We start from the raw sequence: 16,984 nt of genomic DNA, 5'->3' as shown, positions 1-16,984 counted from the left end.
AAATTGTTTAATTTATCATCTTTTGAAACCCAAAATATCAATAAGTTTTAAGACTCGATAATGTTTATCCCTTTATCATATTTGTGTGAATCTGGCAGCCTTATGGATGGACAAGATATGACTTGCTTTACATCTACGCAAATTATGGACGATGAAATCATAACGACTCCCGTTCGAAGAACTGCATGGGGAGCTCTTAGAACAAGTCATCCAAAATTGAAGAATTATGAAATTGAAGAGAGAGAAATTCTGATTGGAAGACATAAAACATGCAACATTACCATTGATGACCCAAGAATTAGTTCAAGGCATTGTCGACTTTATTTACAGGCAAATGGCAGCACAGGCGAAATTGCCTTTATAGAGGATCTGAGGTAACTTTTTTCATTTGTTGTATTTTGTTAACAAGAAAAAATTTCCATTTACAATAAGTACAAATGGCACATACCTTAATAAGAAAAAGGTGAAAATTTATTTCATATTCTTTTGTAAAAAGTTCACGACTTAATTTTTTTTTTAAAAATTCATAGATAGGAAAAAATCAACGACTTATTTTACGAGAAGGAGATATCATTGGACTTTTATCACCTTCCATTCAGAAAAAAGAACGTTTGAACATTTTAAAGAAGTTTTTGAAGTGGATTTTATATTCTTTTTTTGAATAGAATTTCCTTTGGAATATTTTTTTATCTATTATGCAAAGCCTACAGTTGCACCTCAATCACAAGTTCATCCAGGTGACCACAAGCTAGAGCAAGAGTACGATTTGAAAAATTCACTTGGCTCGGGAAATTTTGGTGTTGTATATTTAGGAGTGCATAAGGCATCTCGAACGAAAGTTGCAGTGAAAATGATAGATAAAAAGAAAGCAGCATCTTCAACAAATCCGCATCGTCAAACATCTATTTTAGATGAATTTACAATCATGAAGAATGTGAACCATCCACACATTGTGCGAGTGTTTGATGGCTTTGAAGGGTCGCAATACAACTATATCATTATGGAATAGTATGTAACATTTTATATCAATTTAACCTTTAGATGAATGCGTTACTTAATTTTTTTAAAAACAAACAAACAACAATGGATTATATTTAATTGTGTGAAATTCTTACAGCGTGTCTGGAGGAGAGCTCTTCGATGTGGTTTCGAAAGGCCGACTCCCCGAAACGCTTGCAAGATTCTACTTCCGGCAGATTTTGTCTGCTGTGCACTATCTCCACCGGCGAGGCATCGTCCACCGGGACTTGAAGCCCGAAAACATTCTTCTAGTCGACTCGTCCCAGGCGTCTCCAGTGAAGATCACAGACTTCGGGGTGTCCCGCATTGTGGGGCAAGGCACGTTCATTGCGACGCTGTGCGGGACGAGGGAGTACATCGCGCCGGAGATGCTTTTTGACAGGGCGCACTGCACAAAGCAGATAGACATGTGGTCTTTGGGGGTGATCCTCTTCATCATGCTGAGCGGATACCCTCCTTTCTCTGCAGAGGTCGAGATGCGCGGCGGGCTGCCACTGGCGGAGCAAATTGGGCGCGGGCGGTATGTGTGGGTGGAGGAGATCTGGAAGGACGTGTCGGAAGACGCGAAGAACCTGATGAAAGGGCTGCTGCGTGTGGATGCGCGGCAGCGGCTGACAGCAGAGGACTGTGTGGAGTCTGCGTGGGTGAAGCAAGGGGAAGGGGACGGCGTGGTGTTTGAAAGGAACCCGCCAAGGCAGGACAGTATCGGCCGGATGAACAGCATTGCCGGCATCGACGATAGGACAGCTGCTTCGAACTACATGTCATCAATTCCATCATCATCGTCTTCTTCTTCCTCCTCTTCTTCCTCAAATGCTCCTTTCACTTCATACAATTCAAGTACTCCCTCATCAAATCAACCACCCAGTGAATACACAGAAAGCGGGATTTTCTCACAAGCAGCCATCGACCGCTCGCACTCCCCCTCTTCAATGTCGCGCCCCACCTCACCCACTGCGACGCCTCCTTTGCCTACCCCCGCCATCACACCACCGCTTTCGTCTCCGGCCTCACCCCCTCTCCAGCTCTCCTCTGATGCCATCCTCCACCAGCAGATGCTTTTACAGCAGCCGCTCCCGCCGCAGCTGGCAGGACTCAGCGCCTTCGAGCAGCACCGCATCCAGCAGCAGATGCTCCTCCAGCAACAGATCGAGTTCCAAAAGAAACTCCAACTGGAGCTCGACCAGAAGGCAAAACAAGGAGCAATTGGCGTACAGGCTGCGGATGCTGCTACATCTGCGCCTTCTGGACGAACGGCTCCTCCTTCTGCTATTTCTCCGAACTCTCCTATTTCTCCGATTTCACCTAATTCTCCTTCCCCGCTATCGCCTTCTATTGTCTCTCCTTCATTGGAAGGAGATCTGTTTCAGTCGTCTTTGCTGGAGGCCACGTATCAGCCACAGAAGATGGACATTGTGCTCGACTCACAACAAGATGGAAGCGATCGCTTTGGCTCTTCTTCTTCCTCGTCTTCTTCGCCTTCCTCTTCTTCACATCAGTCTCCTCCATCTTCGCTTTCCTCGTCTCTTTCTTTGGACTCTTCAATGAAGATGGACATTGAGCGGTCGATGTCGTCAACGGGGGGTAGCAGCTTTGCCATTCCGCAGTCACATCCTCCACTTTCCTATCATTTGAACTCAAAAGAGCAGCAAATGCAGCAGCAAATGCAACAGAAGCAGCAAACTTCCAATGCAATTTCAGCTTCATTGGCAGCGCAGTACCGCAAAGCCAATGGACTTGAAGGAGCAACGGGAATGGGGCAGACGATGAGTGGGTTCAGGCCGATGAAGAGGCTCCTTAGTGAAAGTTTGGGAAGGAGCAAAGCGGAAATGAAAGGAGATTCATCGAGTCTGAATGAAGAGGACTCGGAGGAGTCGAGCGATATTGAGAAGCTGCTGCTGCACAACCCAGGAAACGACCTGGATGAAGAAGAAGAGATGGAAGAAGAGCGCGAAAGAAGCAGGAGGAGGCAGCTGCAGATGGCAGAGGAAGTGATGAAGATGAACAACATGAAGCGGATGCGGGTGGACGGGGTGTTTGGGGAAGTCGGGCAGATTGGCGCTATTCCGGCGTCTGCTGCACCGTCACTGGGAGCCCCGTCGATCACACACACATTCACAAACTTGGCGGCTTCGATGAAGAGCATCGGCGTGGCAGGAAAAGGACAGAGTTAACTTGTATTATATTTTTTGAAAGTAGAACCCATTTTTTTGAAATTGTGAGGGTGTTAATTGTGCTTTAGGCAAATAATTTCCATAATGCTTCTCTTCTCGCAAATTGTGTAGTTGGTTGAATATTGGAAAAAAGTTGCATTTCATCATTAAATTATGTCACCTCATTAATTTATTTCTTTTCACTGTTTGATTGTTTGTATTTATCATATTATTTATTTTCATATAACTTGTAATAAAGGAGAATTTGCCATCTGATCATTTGAAAATTAATTGACTGACTATTGTTTTTTGAACAATTATAACAATGTTAATAATTTTATTGAAAGCTCAAACTAATCTGTGACCCATGATATTATTATTGCGATCATTTCCCATTGAAGTTAAATAAACTTTTGGGAATTTAGTCAGAATGAGTCAATCACGCCAAACGTTTGCTACGTTATTTATTTGTGATATTATTCGTTAAACATCAAATTCCTATTGGTGATTATCGCGATCCTATCTTACAATTTAAGTGAAGTCGAGGAAACTAAAAGAAGAGCCAGTTTACTCCTATTTTGAAATCATTGCGATTTTAAGAGAATTTTATTATATTCGCAATTTATTTGTCACATTTCCAAACTATTTTATTTTAATTTAACCAAATTTAGCCACTGCCGCCATCGAGAGAACACCACAAAAGAAACCAACATCAAAATCCCCAGCTCCATGTTTGAATAGCTTCAGAATCTTTTATATAATTCTAAAATTTGTTTTATTCGAAATAATATTGCGATTATTGTTTTATATTGGCCAAATTGAAATATTCATAAAATTTTAGCAACCCCAAAAACACCAAGAAAGTCCTCGGTGTCACAATCTCCAACTCCAAACAAAGCTGCCACTAGAAAACCAACAAAAAGCCCTGCACCAACACGTACTTCAGCCGGATCCAAGAAAATCGACAAAGGAAAGAAGGGAAAGAGCATGAAGTTCTTGTACATTGGTCTCGGACTTGTTGCAGCCGCAGCAGCAGCAGCAGGGGGATATTACTATTACACAAATAAGCACTAAATATTTTGCTTCATTTTTCTTAATTTTATAATGCGTTTTGGTAAAGCCATTGAGAGTCTTAAATAAATGACTGATTTTAAACACAAAAGCATGACACTCTTCAAAACTTAATGAAATATTATAAAAATATTATAAAAATGATTTGTTTTTTTATTTAAAAGGATTTAGCACTTTATACACATATTTTTAAAAACAGTGTTTTTTTCATTGCGTAATGCAAAACAAGGAGATTAAAAAAAAATTATATGAAATTCATGTGTTAAAAGAAGAATTCTATGAGCGAAATATTTCATTGAACATAAAAGAACTACTACCAATAAAAAGGGAGATACAACAAAAAACCATTTGACTACAGCCCCCGAAGATCTATCAAGATAAGTTTCGATTTCTTTGTGGTGGCTGCTAAAACATAGTCATGAGGAGAAAAGTCAAGACTTATAACTGCACTGGAAAGAGGAATGGATAGAATATGCATTCCATTCTACAATTAATAATATGCATTATACATTTATTTTTGATTCAAAAAGAAAAATCAAAAAATTTATGTTTGAAACAGTTGAAAATTGAATATTGAAAGCAAACCTGTATGGACCAGATATGAATTGCACCATCTGTTGAGCCAGTAGCCAGATACTTCCCATCTTTTGTATATGAACAGACAATGCATGGTTCGCTAAAAGCAAAAAGTTTTTTTTTAAATAAAATTCGATAAAGAACAAATTCAATTCGAATGATTAAAGAATATAAAAAATAAAATTTCCAAAAAAAATAAAATTAAAATAAAGCAATTTTCCGTTTGAAAGCTATCATGAACATCGCATACCGATGAGCTGTTAATGACTCTATTTTTGTCTCCGATTGAGGATCCCACAAAGCCATCGATGAATCTTCAACCGCAGTCAGAAGCAGCTGCTTTTGACTTAACTCCTTTTCGCCGATCACAAACGGAACCCATTTGATGAGTGAAACAGGAAATTCCTGCGCAATCACTGCAACAGGGGTTGCCTGGGAATGCCACTGCGTCCTTGCTACCTGCCGTGTTTGATCTGTTCCATTGAAAATGGGATTAATTTGAACTCCAGACAAACTTGTATCTGAAGATGCAGGGGTTGAGGAAGTTGACAATATCCGGCGTTTCTTCTCGGATTCAGCTTCTTCACTTTCATTTTTTGCATCTGTAATTTCAATCATTGCATTTGGATCCACAGCTTCCTTTGACCTCTCCTCACACAGCCCAGTTGACTGCGGGAGGTCGTTTTTCCACACAACCACTTTCCTATCAGCACCGCATGTGGCTAGCAAAGTTCTGTCAGAGTTGTACTGGCACATGTTCACTGATGCGTTGTGGGCATTCATAAGCTGAAGAGGCTGCGTGCTGCCGAGCTGCCACAGCGCAACAACAGAGTCAGACGACGCCGTGACAAACGAGTAGTCGTCACGCCAGTCTGCGTCGAGGATGACAGATGTATTGATTGTGGAAGAAGCAGAAGCAGGAGAAGAAAGAGAAGGAGAGGACGACGATGATGATGCCGAGGAGGAGGAGGATACTGAAAAATATGAAGAAGACAAAAAGGAATAAGACGAAGTGATCCTGAAGTGCTGGATGACGGCGACTCGGTCTGTTGAAAGCGAAAAGCTGTCCGTGCTGAAATGAGTGCAGTGCACAAGCGGCAGCTGCTTTGCCGGAATGACTGAAGAAGAGTTCGAAGCAGGAGACGGATGAGAAGTGAGTGGAGATGAGACCAAAGGGGTGGCAGACGGTTCCATTCGATCTTGCGATTGGAACGACAGTGGGGAAGATAGCATTGGCTGAGAAGAAATCTCAGGAGAGGATTCGATATCTGAGCTGGCAGTGAGGTCAATGACAGATGTGCTTGGCTCAGGAGACGAAAGACACGACAAGGAAGGGTTGGAAGATGTGATCATTTCATCTTCAGGTTTAACTGAAGGGGTTGAAAGAGGATAAATTGCGGTTGTATTGGAAATTGCAGGAGGTAATAAGGATGGTTCTGTGGTTGCAGTAACCGAAGAGATGGAAGAGGAGGAGGATAACGCTGAAGGTGTGGAAGATGTTGCAGAAGGATTCAAAGAAGAAGAAGAAGATGATGATGATGATGATGAAGATGATGACGATAAGGATGATGAAGATAACGAAGTTGACAACGATGATGATGAAGAAGAAAGTGGTTGACCAATTGCTGAATCAGAAAGAGAAGTTTCTGATGATTTTTGAGTTGAAAGAGTGTGATTGTGTGCGGACGCTGAGGAAGGATCAAAGGAATATACAGTACAAAGTGAATCAGATGTAACAATCAACAAATGAAGATCGGATGGGCTCCATCGAACGATGACAACTGGGAAAGACATTGAAGCCAAAGAGAAGCTGGTCTTATTTTCTAATAATTGACAATATGTTTAAAACAAAAATAAAAAATGTTTTCAAAACAAAAATAAGTGAAAAGAGAAAAAAAATTGAATGCGAATACATTAAAAATGCTATGTCAAAAATGAAACAAAAATAAAAAATTGAAGTTCATTTTATTAACACTCTTATATATTTAAGATTGTTGAGCTTCTATTGAAATTCTTATAAAATCAATAATTTCTTAATATAGGATCATACTTATGTCATACACAGTGCTACAGCCATTAAATCCCACTGCAGCAAAATATTGGCCATTGTGACTCCACTCCCCACCAGACAGTACTCTCATTTTTGATTCCTTCTCTAATCCAGATCCAAATGAATAATCATCACTTGTAATGCCATTTGTGCGATCTGACTGTGATTTTTGAAAGAATTGAGAATCTGCAATAGGAAATGCACCGACTGCAGCCTCAGAATCATTTAATTGCGAAAGTCCTTGACATAAACAAGCTCTTCCAGATTTTTGCGCAAAAACGTCTGTTGCATTTACAAATTGGAGTAACCCTGTTAAAGAACCATTTGCTATTATTCCTTGCTCAATTGGATTCCAAATACAAAACAGTCCATCAGGCCCCGCATCTCCAAATCGTACTATTCTCTGACGAATGATAGTTGGGCCAGCAAGTGCCATCATCGATACAGGAGGATTTTCATTCTTTATTTCTTCTAAGTCTTGAGATGACACACTTTGCGATGAAGGCGAAAGAAGACAGCAAACATTTTGAAAAGCAGAAATCACATTTGGGATCATTGACCTTTCATTTTCTCTTTCATCATCAGATGCGCAAATCACCTTGCATACATGCTTCTCTGTTAATCTAAAAGGTTCAGAACATCGAACTTCTGTTCCGTCCTTAAAATTTCATCATCATAGAATCAAAATATAAATAATGATTGAAAAAATAAAAGAAAAACTTCTTTAATGTGTGTTTCTATTTCAGTGAAATGTAGCCCCTTCAATATTAAATTTGCCATATGCCCTGCTGGCACGTCTGCATTTTCAAGATTTGCTGAGAGGACCATAGACTCATTTGCAAAAGTAAATGCAGAATGAGCAAATCCTAATATTTCACAAAAAAGAAAAATAGTTTTAGGATAACGCTAACATGGCCACTTGCTTAAAAATAAACCATTTTCGACTAGATATCTGTAAACAAGATAATTCAATTCATCAGCGAGTTCAGGCCTGTTTGACATCAAAATAAATCCATAAATGGGTCAAAAATAATAATTTCTCGGATTTGTTCATCCATAAAAACAAAATAACTACATAAGCATGGAAAAAAATTTCCAAATGATGCTTTTGAAGTTTGTATTTTCACATTCGACTTTATCTTTGAACGGTGAATGTACACCTTTTACAAAATAATGCTCAAAAAACTTTTTTCACTTAAAAATTCAATGATAGTGTTTGTTGTGCAGTAATATTGTTGAATGGAATTTTCAGCATGGCTTCAAGAATGACAACAACAATAAAAAAAAAAAAAAAATACTTTTTAATCTGCAAACAAGACTTCAATTCAACTTCAATAAAATTAAAAATGGAAAAAGCAAAAAAAGAGAATTTGGTTAATAATCTACAACAAAAGCTAAAATGGAATATAACTTACGAATAAGCTGCGAAGATGCAATGGAAATAGACAATAACTTTTCAGAAAAATTACGTAATAACTTCAAAATTAATAAAAAAAATGATGTGTTTAATAATTATAAAAAAAAACATGATTTAAGGAGCACTGGAAAGAGATAAAAAATTAAAATAAATTGCGCACATACATACAAAAGTAATACGTTTTAAAAAAGAAAACTCGAAATGAATAAGATTGAAATGAAGTTAACGAATTATTGAAAGTTTCAATTTCAACAAGTTGAATTCAAAAAATGAAGAAATTCTTTCATACACACACACACTTCACTAACTTTCAATAATTGTCTTTTTTTAAAAATTAAAAACTCATTTCTCCATCTCTTTCTTTCTTTCTCTTTCTTTCTCCCCTTTTTCCTTTTTCTACTCCACCTCACCTATTTTTTCGTCGAAAAATAAAGAACCAGCAGTAAAATAAGAATAACCAGTATCACAACAATTACTATACAGCCCCAAAACAGTATTCTCTTCTTATAAGCACGGAAGGTGAACTTCACGTACTTATGCACCGCCCACGGTGGGAACGACGTCTCCGGCCGCTGCGGCTCCTCCAGCATGGGGTCCTGGTTAGGCTTGTTTCTCCCCTTTCCTGCAGGACTCGATTTGGCATGTGAATCTGACACGAAATCCAGCGACAGCTCCACTTTGCCCTGCGGCCCAGGGAACATCGGGTGTGTCATGGTGACCCACTGCTTGCTGATGGACTGGTCGCACTTCGTTTTGTACGCCACTTTCAGTACGCCGCCCAGATGCAGCACTGCCTCTGCAATCGACGCATTCGCGTGCACAACATTCTTGTCCCATATTTGGATCTTCAAGCGAGGCACGGGGCAAGGCAGCACCACGGGAAATACGAACCGCCAGTTGAAGTTCCCTTCTCCATTCGTCGAGCGCCAGTGCACGTCTGTCTCCTGCCTCTCCTTCACGGCGCCGAACTTCCCGGAGACATAAATATCACTCATATCCTGGTTGAGGAAGTCGTTCTTGCACGAGCACATCTCCTGGCAGAAGTTCTTCTTCTGCAACTTCTGCAGCGCCGCATCGCCCCCCGTCAGCGCCTCCAGCTCCTGCGCATTCTTCATTGGCGAGCCAGACTTGATGTCCTTGAACACCACCTCCTTCGTGTTCCACACAACACACCGCAGCTCCCAGTTCTCCACCGTCGGCGGCGCAATCGGCTTCGGTGGGTTCAGCCTTGCCTCTTCGGGTGTCATAATCTCCAGCCACAGCTCAATCTTCCCCTGCGGAAACGACGAGCCAGGATTCCACAGCGCCCGCCACTCGACCGGCTTCGGCTTCATCTCATTCCACTCTTTGCAGAACAGCCTTGTCTCCAAGTCGATCACTGTGCGTCCAATCAAATCATTCGAGCCAACAGCGTTGTGGTCCCACACCTCGATCGTCAGGTCCGAATTGCCCGGGATTGTCGCAGGCAGCTCGTAGCACTTGTAGAAATCGGGTTTCAGCGTTTTCGCCTTCTTGTTCTCTCTGTCGTCGATCATGTTCTCCTTTGCTGTGCCGTTGTAGATCGTGATGAACGGCGAGGCTGACCCAGACGACGACACAGGAACCAGCTGCCTGCCTCTCAGAATGTATGCTCGCACCACAAACGGCTGCGGCGTGTACTGTGCTCTGAGTGCTTTCTGCACTTCTGCTGAGCTTTTGATATCGTCTTCATCCTCAGTGAACACAGACAGATTCGCTTTGATTTTCCCCGTGATTGTGCGGTTCCCCACAGGCTTCGTCTTGTCTGACAGCACGCGCGACACCGCACTCAGCCCGTACTTCTGCCCGACCCACAGCGGAAACTCGTCAAACGGAGGCTTCTTCAGCTCGAACTCGAGCTCGTGGTCGTAGCTGGGCGGCTCTGGCTCCTCAGCCACTTCGGTCGATGACCCAATCTTCGTGTCAGCCACATCTGGTAAAGTCCGCACGCCGCTTCCAGGCGCTGCGTCGGCATCGATCTCGAACGTGTATTCTTCTCCGCTCTTTTCGTTGGCTTCGGTGATGCACTTCGGGATCATCTTGTCCATCCGCTCTCTCTCCGCCTTCATCTTTTCCAGCGCCAGCCGCGCTGCTTTCTCTTCTGCTGTCTCCTCCTTCATCACTTCCTCTCTCTGCTCAATTTCATCTGACGAGCCAGGAACCGTATCAGCCTTCTCCGGCAGGTTGTACCGCGGGATCTCCTCATTCGACCACGGGATGTAAGGGCCAAGCGGAATAGAGGACGAGCCAATGAGCTTCTTCTTCAGCAGCCCCGAGTCATACACACGCGCATTGAGTGTGGGCGCAAAGAGCGGGTTGAGTGGCAGATTCACGTGGAAGTGGATCACCTCGAGGAAGTTCGGCGATGTGGATGTGGGCGCATCTGATGCCTTTGTCCGCGCCAGGTTCGTTTTGGAGCCGATCAGCCCGCCTGTGGCTGCAGACGCCGCTGCCGATGCTGCTGACTTCAGCTGGTTGAGCAGCCCTCCATTGCCACAGTCGATTTCGAGATACGGCTTGGAGATGCTGTTAAAAGTGCCTGTTGTCTGCAAGCCGCGCAGGCCGATGCAGCGGAACTCAACAATAGACGGCTTGGAGGGAGGGCGGATAACCGGGATGGGTTCCTTTACAGCGAGATTAGACGGGATCAGCTGGAACGACGCGAGCAGTTCTCCTTCTTGTTCATCAGTGGTGCCCATGTAGAGCGGATACCAGCGGGGCTCCGGGGCGATGTGGCGTGTCATCTCACTGAAAGGCACTTCCACTCTCCCAATTAAGTCATCAGAGCCGACCTGGTCGTAGTCGTACACAAACACCACAAGTGGCGGTGCAATCAGCGGGTCGAGCGGCAGATCCACGTTCATCCGGAGCGTCTCGTACCAGATGGGGAACAGCGTCGTGGGAACATAGCGCGTCCTTGCTTCTCTACCGCAGTAGGAGATCTGCACATACGGGTCAGACGTCCCACAGTCGTCGGCGGCGGGCAGGTTGCGCGCCTGATAGATGTGGGCGCGCACCTGATACTGCAGCGCCATCGGCTTCTTCACCACCGCCCGCTTCAGCTTCGCCCCGGTGTCGCAGCCGAACCCGATGTTGAACAGCAAAAAACCGGAAACTATCCCTTCTTCATACATCGCACTGGTCGTGTCTGGTGTGATGGTGTGCCACTCGGGCTTGTGGTCGAAGCCAAGCACGTCTTCTGCACGCATCCGCACAAAGCCGATTCGGGAGTCGCCGCTAAACGTGCTCTTCACCTTCACGTCCACAATGATGTCAGGCACCTGCCTTATATCCCTTGGCCACACACACTTCACCTCGTCGAACTGCTCAAAGAACTCCACTTTGCCTCCTTTTAGTTCCTGTGCCTTGCTGCTGAACTTCAAATGCCCGATCCGCAGGCTCACCACCACTTTGTCTGTCGCCTTCTGCCGCACTTCAGTTGCAAGGTACAAGTCAAAGTGCAGCACATACCCTTGAACAGGAGGGATTTCACACGGAGCTATCGTTGTCTTCCCCAGACTCGGATTCTCTGCCCTTTCGCCGATGAGAGAAAGAAGAACACGTCCTTTGTAGTAATAAGCAGGGGCGTTTCCGGAGTCGATGCGTGCGATCATCTTCACAAACTTCGCCAGCTGCGTCTTGTCGCGGAAGGTGGATGGAGGAGAGCCATAGCTGTGGGAAGGAAGTGTGACATTAAGGGGATGTTGGGATTAGATAAATGTATGAATGAATGAGTGTGATTATTTTGTTGATAAAAGAAGATATGGAACATTATCAGCGGACAATGGAAGTCAAATACAAAACATATTATTGGAATTTAAAAAATATTTAACATGAATTTGTTGTAAATGATATAATGAATATGATAGAAACAAACGTGTTCACCCAAGCAGGTCCAAAGGAATCAGTAAGAACAGATGACCATTTGAAGTTCATTGTTGCAATTGGTCGATTATCGCCTGCTCGTTCCCAATCCATCGTTCTCACCTGAATGACACATTTAATGAGCAGATATGGCAATAAAAAGGCAGAAGAATAAATTCATTCGATAAAAAAATTTTTTTTAAAAACTAAGTTGTCAAATTAATAGAGATTTCTCAATCACTCAAATACGCAAACACATCTCAATTATTCGTATCTCCCTCCTTTAAAATTATTCAAATAATTTCTTTTCGTCTTCTTTCTTTCTTTCTTTCTGACTCCTCAATCATCTGTTTCTTTCATACCGCGATTCTGTCACTCATCGTGGGAACATACACAGGCAGCCTCAGTTCAGTGTTCCACACTGGATTCAGGTCACTCTTGATAACAGACGTTTCCTGTTCTGATCCTGTGAAAGAGGCCTTTATATAACCATCAACTTTTCCAACTGCGATAAACAGCGAAAAAAATTAGTGTTAAATTTGAAGTTGCAACAATCCAAGTTATTTCAAAAGATTAATATTTCGAGAATGATTACCAATTTTTATAAAGATGATCAGTAATTACAATTACAATACAAAAATAATAAAAAGCCAATGCAAACAAGTGTCAAGCTTTGGAAGATTTTCAGCTCGATATGCCCTCACAAGCAATTCATATCCAATCCGTTCAACTTCTGGAGGAAGAAGCACCATTTTCTGCAAATCAGTTGTATCCGTCTGTTAAACACAAATAATTTACAAACAAAAAGTTGTACATAATTGATTCAACAATATTTGATTTTAAAAATTATATATTGGGCAAACAACTTCATCATCTTCATCATCCTCATGATTTGCAGGAACATCTCCCGGCCCAAGAACAACAATTGAGCAGCGAAGGTATCCATGAAGACCTCTATCATAATCAGCGTTATATAATCCAACCCAACGGCGCCAGACCTCATGATTCTTTTCTCCATAGACTCTCGCCTTTATAAAAATTCCTCAAAAAAATTCACTTTAGAAAACAAAAGCAAACCAAATCAAATTCAAAAGCTCCAATAAGTTCGTTACGTTTAATTGTGTTGGCGTTAAATACTTGAAATTGAATTTTACAATCAGCAAATTGCTCTTTTGTAACTTTCACAGTAAAATAGAACATTTTATCCCAGTATGGCGAAAGAGTTTTCTTTTCAATGGTAGTGTGTTGCGATTGACCATTAACGCGGACGTAGCAAACAGGATCCGACATATCATTTTTGTTTCTAAAGAAAAACCACAACGAATTAATCTATTAGCATCAATTCTGCTTTCGAATTTTCATCAAACTTTGCTTTAAGATCTCTACATTCAATTACGCAAATTCTAACTGAGAATTCTTGCGCGCCGCCAGGGCCTGCGGTATCAGAAGATTCAGCTCTTTCAAGAGCCTCCATTTTTCTTAAATAAAAATGGGTGAATAATGATCTTCAATCAACAATTCAAGATAATCTTTTATGCCATATTCAAATTTTTTCAATAAATTTTATTTTGATGAATAAAAATCTCGAAAGTTCAGCTTCATTGAAAAAATGTTTTAAAACATTTCAGATCAATAAATTATTTTACACTTATGCAGAAATCGAGTTTTACTGACGAAGAACGAAAGCAAATACGCAGAAGGCGATATGAAAGGCAGCTTACAGAAGGATGTGGAAACGAAAATTGTAAGAACATAAATTGTGCCAGTTCTTCATTATTCACCAAATTTGACCATGATGAATTAGAATCTAGAATATCGGATATAGTATGTGCATAAATTTCAGTTATTTATTGCATAATGTTTTATTTTTTATGTGATTTAAGCTTGATGAACAGAAGTTTTGCCCTTTGGATTATTGGGCAAAAAAAGTGAACTCATTGAGTCAATTTCAGGTTTATTTCTGTTACATGCTTCTTTTTCATCGTTACTTTTCATTTTAATAACTAATAAAAGGATGTAATCGATTTTTCTTGTGAGGAACACAAATTTGCTCCAATCTCCACCATGATAAATGAACTATTTGGTAAGGTGTCTTCTTTATCATCAGCCTTTTTGGAAGAGCAAAAACCACTGGAACCTGAGCTTCATACATTACGTGATGCGACTGATTGCCCACAACCTATTCTTGATTGTTTGTGTCATTTTCATCGTTCTAGATCATTTTTAATTTGACATTTTATCATATGTAGTATCACCTTCACCTTCGTTAATTAAACACATATATGATACACTTCATCGGGCAAACTCAGAATTTTCAGAATTAGATGAGTTGCTTGAATCAACACTTCTTCGATTGAGCGCGGATATTGATCAGGTCAAAAGCGAAGTGCAAAAGTCAATGCAAGCCTTACGTGTGATTCCTTTTCTTCTTCTTCAGCGCGGTTTGGTGTTGGAACTCAAAGACAACATCATTGAAAATGTCACTGGGTGCATCATGAGTATTGATCCGACGGCACAGAATGTGCTGAGGTCGTGGTTTGCCCGGTGGAAGAAGAGGGACGTGCTGAAAGTGGTTCGGAGCTTGGAGTCTTATGTGACGCTTGAGGTGATGGCGAAGAGTGTGGATGCCATTCTGATGAGCGACGTGTGCGGGGTCCTGCAGATGTTTGTGGACGCCAACCGGTTTGTGTCAAACCTGCCTTTCTCCTCGCACTTGGCGCTGGACGACGACGTGTTCTACAACGTGGCTGTGAATTCGCTCGTGCTCGAGTGGGAGGTGAACCGCCTGCTGCGCGGGCAGTTCTCGTTCACCCTCTTCCCGTTCCTGTTTGACGCCCAGCGGAAAGGCGAGCTGCTGCGGCTGGAGACGCGCCAGAAGAGAGCGAAGAAGTACCGCTCTGCGATGCTCAACAGGCTGCTCACCGGAAGAGGATCGCCTTTCTTCAGACTGTTTTTGAGGAGAGATCACATGCTGGAAGATGCATTGGTGGCTGTATGAGCTTTTTATTTATTTATTTATTTCATTGTAAAAATATATTGATGATTGAACGTGATTATTCACTTTTTTTTTGAATCATTCAGCTCGACAATGTTGAAGTGTCAGAGCTGAAGAAGCCTCTGAAGGTCTGTTTTGAAGGAGAAGAAGGGATCGACGAAGGAGGAGTGATGAAGGAGTTCTTTGTTGTTATCACCCGCGACTTGTTCAACCCGGAATACGGAATGTTCACCACAGAAAAGCCAGACGGCAACGACGATGAAGACGACGATAAAGCAAGCAGCAGCAGCAGAGGCAGCGGAGGTAGTAGAGGCAACAAATTGCAAGTGGAAGATTCTGAAGGTGCGAATGGCTTAAAGATGGAGGCAGAAAGCGGAGATGAATCAAAAACTGCTAGTGGCAAAGATTCGCTGGGAGACAAGTCGTTCATTGAAACGCTTACGCAGCGCATTGAGACTGAGACGAAAAAGGAGAAAGACAAGAAAGAGAGCAGAATGGAGAAAGAGTCCGAGCCAGAAGAAAAAGAGGCTGTTGCTTCTTCTTCGTCTGTCTCGTCTGAAACAGCAGAGAAAATTGCTGAAATGAAAAGCATACTGAACCCTGCTGGATCAGAAAACATTCGCAAAGACAAGCAACCAAGTGGTGGTGATGACATTAAGTCAAATTCTGAATCAATAGGTAAATATTCATCATCATCAGCAGCAGCAGCATCTTCTTCTTCTTCTTCTTTGTCTACCGACAGCATTCCGTCTGTGTTCCACTGGTTTGCCCCGTTCTTCCGTGACGACGTGAGAGAATATCGCTTCATCGGCGTGCTGATGGGGCTGGCGATCTACAACGACGTCATCCTCGACGTGCATTTTCCTTTGGCGGTGTACCGCAAGCTGCTCGGCCAAAAGCCGACGCTGTCAGATCTCGCGGAAATCCGGCCATCGGTTGCGCATTCCCTGCAACTGATGCTCGAGATGGAGGACGCCTCGACGCTCGGGATGACGTTTTGCGCGACGCGGAAGCTGTTTGGCAGTGTGGAGACGATTGAGCTGTGTGAGGGGGGAGCAGAGAAGGAGATAACGAACGAGAACCGAGACGAGTATGTGCGGCTGTATCTGAAGTGGTTTTTCGAAGACTCTATCAAGATTGCGTTTGATGCGTTTCAGAAAGGGTTTACGCAGTGCATGGGGAACCTGAGCGGGTGGATTGGCGCGGCGGAGCTGCAGGAGCTGGTTGTGGGAACAGACAACCTGGACTTCTCAGAGCTGGAGCCGAACACGATCTACGAAGGCGGGTTCACGAAGGACTCGCCGACGGTGAAGATGTTCTGGGAGGTTGTGAGGGAGTTCTCTGGAAACGAAAGGGAAAGATTTCTGCATTTCGTGACGTCGTGTTCGCGCGCGCCGATTGGGGGCCTGAAGACGATGAAGCTTATTTTGCAGCGGAACGGGCCAGACACTGAGCAGCTGCCGACGTCGCACACTTGCTTCAACCTGCTGCTGCTGCCAGAGTATGCGACAAAGGAAAAACTGAAGGCGAAGTTGCTGTTGGCTATTCAGAATGCAGAGGGATTTGGATTGAAATAAGTTTTATTTTATTCTTTTTTTTTTGACATATTGATTTCTTTGCTTTTACTGCACATTAGGTATTTTGATTTAATGTGTAGTGACGTTAGAGCAGTGAAAAGATGAAATGGCATATATTGCTTATTTTTTAGTCATTTGCTTCTCTTCATTTTTTTTATATTAAAAGTTGTGGAATGACGAAAAAAAAAGCACATTTAAAAGATAAGTGTTTATTTTATTTTATTTTTCATTAGCTCATAAGGA

At 42.6% G+C, this 16,984-nt stretch overlaps 5 protein-coding genes across 5 annotated transcripts; 3 read left to right on the top strand and 2 right to left on the bottom strand.

The window, feature by feature from the left end:
- Nucleotides 1-60: 60 nt before the first annotated feature.
- Nucleotides 61-3,448, top strand: MONOS_5308 (putative CAMK protein kinase; the record flags this gene model as incomplete). The annotated part of the gene is made up of 5 exons (XM_067875444.1): nucleotides 61-374; nucleotides 433-463; nucleotides 531-609; nucleotides 666-1,008; nucleotides 1,118-3,448. The coding sequence occupies 5 exons, from the start codon at nucleotides 61-63 to the stop codon at nucleotides 3,192-3,194; spliced, it is 2,844 nt and encodes a 947-aa protein (XP_067728425.1). The 3' UTR covers nucleotides 3,195-3,448.
- Nucleotides 3,449-3,567: 119 nt separating this feature from the next.
- Nucleotides 3,568-4,385, top strand: MONOS_5307 (uncharacterized protein). Its single transcript, XM_067875443.1, has 4 exons — nucleotides 3,568-3,623; nucleotides 3,710-3,738; nucleotides 3,845-3,904; nucleotides 4,015-4,385. Exons 1-4 carry the CDS (start codon nucleotides 3,604-3,606, stop codon nucleotides 4,245-4,247), a joined length of 342 nt encoding a protein of 113 aa, XP_067728424.1. The 5' UTR covers nucleotides 3,568-3,603; the 3' UTR covers nucleotides 4,248-4,385.
- A 63-nt stretch (nucleotides 4,386-4,448) lies between these two features.
- On the bottom strand, nucleotides 4,449-7,872 carry MONOS_5306 (putative WD domain containing protein; the record flags this gene model as incomplete). The annotated part of the gene is made up of 6 exons (XM_067875442.1): nucleotides 4,449-4,728; nucleotides 4,830-4,920; nucleotides 5,071-6,643; nucleotides 6,871-7,528; nucleotides 7,591-7,736; nucleotides 7,806-7,872. 6 exons carry the CDS (start codon nucleotides 7,870-7,872, stop codon nucleotides 4,597-4,599), a joined length of 2,667 nt encoding a protein of 888 aa, XP_067728423.1. The 3' UTR covers nucleotides 4,449-4,596.
- Nucleotides 7,873-8,084: 212 nt separating this feature from the next.
- On the bottom strand, nucleotides 8,085-13,645 carry MONOS_5305 (putative myoferlin-like protein). The gene is made up of 7 exons (XM_067875441.1): nucleotides 13,537-13,645; nucleotides 13,247-13,472; nucleotides 13,033-13,197; nucleotides 12,831-12,945; nucleotides 12,532-12,674; nucleotides 12,183-12,292; nucleotides 8,085-11,977 (listed from the first exon to the last, which is right to left on the bottom strand). Exons 1-7 carry the CDS (start codon nucleotides 13,641-13,643, stop codon nucleotides 8,698-8,700), a joined length of 4,146 nt encoding a protein of 1,381 aa, XP_067728422.1. The 5' UTR covers nucleotides 13,644-13,645; the 3' UTR covers nucleotides 8,085-8,697.
- Nucleotides 13,646-13,795: 150 nt separating this feature from the next.
- On the top strand, nucleotides 13,796-16,946 carry MONOS_5304 (putative ubiquitin-protein ligase E3A). Its single transcript, XM_067875440.1, has 5 exons — nucleotides 13,796-13,993; nucleotides 14,053-14,121; nucleotides 14,183-14,360; nucleotides 14,419-15,161; nucleotides 15,251-16,946. Exons 1-5 carry the CDS (start codon nucleotides 13,820-13,822, stop codon nucleotides 16,739-16,741), a joined length of 2,655 nt encoding a protein of 884 aa, XP_067728421.1. The 5' UTR covers nucleotides 13,796-13,819; the 3' UTR covers nucleotides 16,742-16,946.
- Nucleotides 16,947-16,984: the final 38 nt, after the last annotated feature.

The sequence above is a fragment of the Monocercomonoides exilis genome, assembly GCF_001643675.1.
Source record: "Monocercomonoides exilis strain PA203 chromosome Unknown scaffold19-1596985, whole genome shotgun sequence".
Lineage (NCBI taxonomy): Eukaryota > Preaxostyla > Oxymonadida > Polymastigidae > Monocercomonoides > Monocercomonoides exilis.
Note: the sequence above shows the minus strand (reverse complement) of the source record. Positions and strands in the feature narration are given on the sequence as shown.

Bases quoted from the DNA above. Each gene is read 5' to 3' on its own strand.
- MONOS_5307 (XM_067875443.1), top strand. From the start codon at position 3,604: ATGAGTCAATCACGCCAAAC. The intron at 3,739-3,844 runs GTTTACTCCTAT...AACCAAATTTAG, and splicing joins GGAAACTAAAAGAAGAGCCA to CCACTGCCGCCATCGAGAGA. The intron at 3,905-4,014 runs GTTTGAATAGCT...ATAAAATTTTAG, and splicing joins ATCAAAATCCCCAGCTCCAT to CAACCCCAAAAACACCAAGA.
- MONOS_5305 (XM_067875441.1), bottom strand. From the start codon at position 13,643: ATGGAGGCTCTTGAAAGAGCTGAATCTTCTGATACCGCAGGCCCTGGC. The intron at 12,946-13,032 runs GTTTGCCCAATA...TGTGTTTAACAG, and splicing joins ATGATGAAGATGATGAAGTT to ACGGATACAACTGATTTGCA. The intron at 12,675-12,830 runs GTTTGCATTGGC...TGTTTATCGCAG, and splicing joins TCTTCCAAAGCTTGACACTT to TTGGAAAAGTTGATGGTTAT.
- MONOS_5304 (XM_067875440.1), top strand. From the start codon at position 13,820: ATGCAGAAATCGAGTTTTACTGACGAAGAACGAAAGCAAATACGCAGA. The intron at 13,994-14,052 runs GTATGTGCATAA...ATGTGATTTAAG, and splicing joins AATCTAGAATATCGGATATA to CTTGATGAACAGAAGTTTTG. The intron at 15,162-15,250 runs GTATGAGCTTTT...TGAATCATTCAG, and splicing joins TGGAAGATGCATTGGTGGCT to CTCGACAATGTTGAAGTGTC.